The sequence below is a fragment of the Mizuhopecten yessoensis genome, unplaced genomic scaffold, assembly GCF_002113885.1.
Source record: "Mizuhopecten yessoensis strain PY_sf001 unplaced genomic scaffold, ASM211388v2 scaffold11097, whole genome shotgun sequence".
Lineage (NCBI taxonomy): Eukaryota > Metazoa > Mollusca > Bivalvia > Pectinida > Pectinidae > Mizuhopecten > Mizuhopecten yessoensis.
In genome coordinates this window covers 572,894-577,600 of record NW_018408878.1, presented here as the reverse complement: position 1 = coordinate 577,600, position 4,707 = coordinate 572,894, and the positions used below count along the sequence as shown (strand labels likewise).

At 39.9% G+C, this 4,707-nt stretch overlaps 1 protein-coding gene across 1 annotated transcript in view; it reads left to right on the top strand.

Moving 5' to 3' along the window:
* LOC110465680 (cell migration-inducing and hyaluronan-binding protein-like) overlaps positions 1–4,707 on the top strand; it is a 49,567-nt gene that overhangs the window by 7,668 nt on the left and 37,192 nt on the right. The window contains exons 3-5 of the mRNA XM_021521648.1: positions 2,237–2,403; positions 2,868–3,030; positions 4,466–4,651. Coding sequence (XP_021377323.1) covers positions 2,237–2,403; positions 2,868–3,030; positions 4,466–4,651 — 516 coding nt within the window. The remainder of the gene's footprint in view (positions 1–2,236; positions 2,404–2,867; positions 3,031–4,465; positions 4,652–4,707) is intronic.

Here is a 4,707-nt window from a genome sequence, read left to right as displayed (position 1 = left end):
GGGGGGGGGGGGGGGGGGGGGATTGAGCAATGTTCATATAGCGTCAGATTGCGAATTAATATTTTTTTCAGTTTTGAGGAATCAGATTATGCTGAAGATAACATTATGTAGATGGTATCCAGCCATTTGTTACAGATATATTTGGACCTTAACTTCTGTGTTCAGAGTAATTTTACATATTTTAGGGGTTTAGATCGAGTTTCGGTAAAAATAACAACCACAACGATCACATGAATATATATATACGACCACAACCTCATTAATATTAAAAACAGTGGCACGATGACTGCGAAAGCATTTGAAAGTCTGAAATGGCGTGTTTTTTGGAGGAAACGGAGATCATGTCCGCGGAAGGAGAATACATTTTACGTGTATATAAGAGGTCTTTAAAAGAAAAAGTATCCATCTTTCCAACGGTACTTAGCATTTTCCCGTAGATCAACTAGAAAAGTTGTTTTTGATGCCAGAAAGTTAAGTGGGGTCGACTTTTCGACATCGCGAGCTTTCCGCCCTTCTCGTATACATATGATCATTGTGGGTGTCATTTTTACCGAAAGTCGATCTAAGCCCCTTAAACATGTAAAATGACACCGTAGTTTAGGTCCAAATATAGCAGTAGCAAATTATCATATCCCCGTGGTTACGATCACATATCGTGACAAAATCAAGGCTCAGTGTGTGCCCACCTTGTGGTAAAGTTTGATTCTTTGATGTTAATCCAACAAATTTCGCTGTAGCGTAACGGTAAATTGACTTACTTTGTAGACGGGTGTCGCTCTTCTGAAATCTTAAAAGGACATGTATCAGACTAGCGATCGATTGGTCAGGTTTTTTTTACACGACACTAATCACATATCTATACATGGGCCTTCAATTTTGCTGCGACATATTACAGGAGTGAAGAGAGCGTAAGTGAGCGTAATCCCTGAAGTAAGAAGCAATCAATGATATCCAGAATTTCAGAAAAAATGGGAAGGAATCCCAAAATCTTCCCTGGAAGAGTGTCATGTCATGAACATGAGCTAGCAGGACGCTACCTCATGTTCATGACATGACACTCTTCCACGCTGACGGCTTCAACAGATTTTAGAAAGGGAGCACATCTTGTTCCATAAGGCTATACATTTATATCTGTTCTTATTGGTTGGTTGTCCAGCGTATCAAGCTAAAATAGAGGTAATACAGTGTGCCGGGGGCACATTTCAACCATTTTACGACAACAATGATACAAGTTACAAACTATGTATTTATCACTCTTGTGCCCCAGATGAAAGTGAACACGGGTCTCAATATTTGAGGAAACGGGCTAACTGGAGAAACTCCATGTGGTCGGGAAGGTGAACCTGTATAATATCTGATTGGAATCGAGCCACGCGGCCATCTTTATGGAAGACGAGAGCACTTGCCCCTATCAAGCCACCGGTATGGCCATCCCTTTGGTACAATGACAGAAGGGTTAAGAAAATAAACTGATCCGATTTCACACAGATTCAGTTTACACATTATCATCCCCATAATTCTCGGGATAATTTAACATCACTTACGTTCTTTCGTTATATATGTCATTATGAAATTGAAGGCGGGGTAAGCTATTTGTTTCGTTTCACGTTACTATAACTGCAGTCGCAACTTTGATAACTGTCCTTTAAAAATTATGGAGGAGAAACATGCGACTTACAAGCGATACATTTTACCATTATATATATATGGTGCCGCGCAGTTATTTTCGCTTTCTGAGTTTCCTCTGGCCCTGACACCAGACTAACGCATTTTGACAGATAAAAGTCCAATACCAACCTATCTGTCAAAATGTCTAAGTCTTGGTGTCGGGGCCAGAGGAAGCAACCCCGCGTCTTCTTGTATTATCCACAAGGCACTCTCGATACTACAGGGCCTCTGGAATATGAAAATTGAAGGCAAACGGTTAGCTATATGATTGGTCTCGGGTAAAAACAAACTTACCAGTCGCCAGGCTGATATCTGTCCTTTGAAGTTTGAGGAGCGACACCCGACTTCAAAGCCAGTCAATTTTACCGTCACGTGACGGAGAACATCCAATCTTCTCGTCTCATCCACAAGGTGACGCACACTGCGCCTTCAATTTTGTCATGGCATATTCCAGTGACACAGAGAACGTAACAGAGAGTGTTACCCCTGGAGTATCGATGATGCTTATATATATAAACATTTGGAAGTAATAGGAGGCCAGAATTAAGAACGTTTTTTGATCACACAGGAGCCCCGGGAAGCTACTCGGTGCCGGACTTCAATGAGAAGTTCCTGGGTGTGGCGGCCGGAGGGACGCTGGAAGTCCATGGTGAGGAACGGATTGGCTGGACCAAACTGGACAAAACACTGGAAAAGTGTTCCCCCGGGGACTGCATATACTTTGAACAAAAAACTGTAAGTATTAGTTTCCTGGTGACACATATTCTTATTACCTTATAAAATTTTCAAGAAGAGTTTTTTTTTTTAATCATACAATTTATCATTTTTTGCTTGTTTTATATGATTAATATGGACCACCGTATCAATCATTAAAAAAAGGAAAGAAATAAAAAAAAATCTTCTTGAAAATTTTAGTCTGATAAAATAGTGTTGTTATGTTATGTCTATACACATTGAAAAATCTCATAAGTTAATGTAAATACAAAATTAATTATTATTCATTTAAAAAGTCGGGTTTTACTTGTTAACAATAAGTCTAAACGGAGTTCCCAGAATACGAGAACTTATTATTTTCCAGCCCCTCCTCCGGGGCTACGTTCGACCGTCTGTAAACAGATAATCCGAAAAATGATTTGCTACGCAACTGGTTCGCATGCATTATACACTAAATGTCTTTTACTTGACATGACATTTTGTAGGACATGTCAATCACAGTGCTCCCGAAGTATCAGCCAGGTCTGGTTGTCACGGTGATGGACGAAAACACCGGTCTACCGCTCAGTCACATCTTCCTCAGACTTGACTCCAATAAACAGAGCAATGTTAATGCAAAGGTCACAAGTCTTCGAAACTTTATGAACGGTACGTTGACCATTTCTGTAATGTCCAAATATTTTGATAATAAGCGGTGACTTATTCTCATTTTCAGTAAGGGATGTGGCAAGGCTTATTTCTGAAGCGGTGACTTATTCTCATTTTCAGTAAGGGATACGCCAAGGCTTATTTTTTGAAGCAGACCTTTTTTTTAAAGCAGTCGTACAACTTTTTAAGTCATTTAGACTGTAAGTCTTTAAAGGCAAATTTTCAAGTCTTTCTTTTAAAGCATGGAATAAAGTTTTTTTCTTTCTTTTATCCCATTAGTTAATGTTATGTAAATTTACCTGATAAAGCTGTTTAGGCCAATGGTGAAAATGTGACTCCCACCTGCAACCTAATGAATACAACAAGTTTGGTCTACTTTCAAAGACTGTTTCACTGCAAGGAAGTTTGGAACATCTGTGTGTATGTCTGTTTGTCCAGATAAAATGTCTTAAATTAAATTACTGCATTTATCCAAATACGTGTAAATATGTCTGCTACATACATCTTTATTTTAGTTTTAGCACATCTGTTCTGATGTCTGTATATCTGTCCATGTGTCTATATGTCTGTCCTGATGTCTGTATGTCTGTCCTGCTTGATGTCTGTCCAGGTGTCTATGTCTGTCCTGATGTCTGTATGTTTGTCCTGATGTCTGTATGTCTGTCCAGGTGTCTGTATGTTTGTCCAGATGTTTGTCCTGATGTCTATATGTCTGTCCTGCATGATGTCTGAATAGGTGTATATGTCTGTCCAAATGTCTGTATGCTTGTCCTGATGTCTATATGTCTGTTCATATGTCTATGTCTGTCCTGGTGTCTGTATGTCTGTCCAGTTGTCTGTATGTTTGTCCAGATGTTTGTCCTGATGTCTATATGTCTGTCCTGCATGATGTCTGTCCAGGTGTCTATGTCTGTCCTGATGTCTGTATATTTGTCCTGATGTATATATATCTGTTCATATGTCTATGTCTGTCCTGATGTCTATATGTCTGTCCAGATGTCTGTATGTCTGTCCAGATGTCTGTCCTGCTGTCTGTATGTCTGTACAGATGTCTGTCCATGTGTCGATATGTCTGACTTGATGTCTGTATGTCTGTCCAGGTGTCTATATGTCTGTCCTGATGTCTGTCTGTCCTGATGTCTATGTCTGCCCAGATGTCTGCAATCTGTCTTGATGTCTGTATGTCTGCCCTGATGTTTGTGTCTGTAATGTCTGTATGTTGATCTGTCCAGATGTCTGTAACATCCTTCCCTATCTAAATGTTTTTACATCTGTCATGCTGTCTATGTGTCAATCTATCAGATGTCTGTAACAGCCTACCCTTTCTAAATATCTGTATGTCTGTCTTGATGTCTGACTGATGACTGTCTCTTAAAAACAGTGATCAGACATCCTTTAAATGTGTAAGCTACAATTTTCTTTGGTCTTTTATCAGGTGTGCAAGATGGCCGAGTAGTTGCCATGGCGATACAGCGATATCTGCCCAGTACCGACACGTTGGTGATAGAAGCCTCTGGCCTGTTCGACTATATAGAGATACTGGCGGAAGGCAATATCACAAATCAAATGGAAATTCGCAATGTGGAAAAGTATGATGCTTACTCTCTCGCGTTTATCCAAGGTAAGTATATAAGAGGACTATGCACTATACAGGGTGATCAAAGAAGTTGGGGGGGG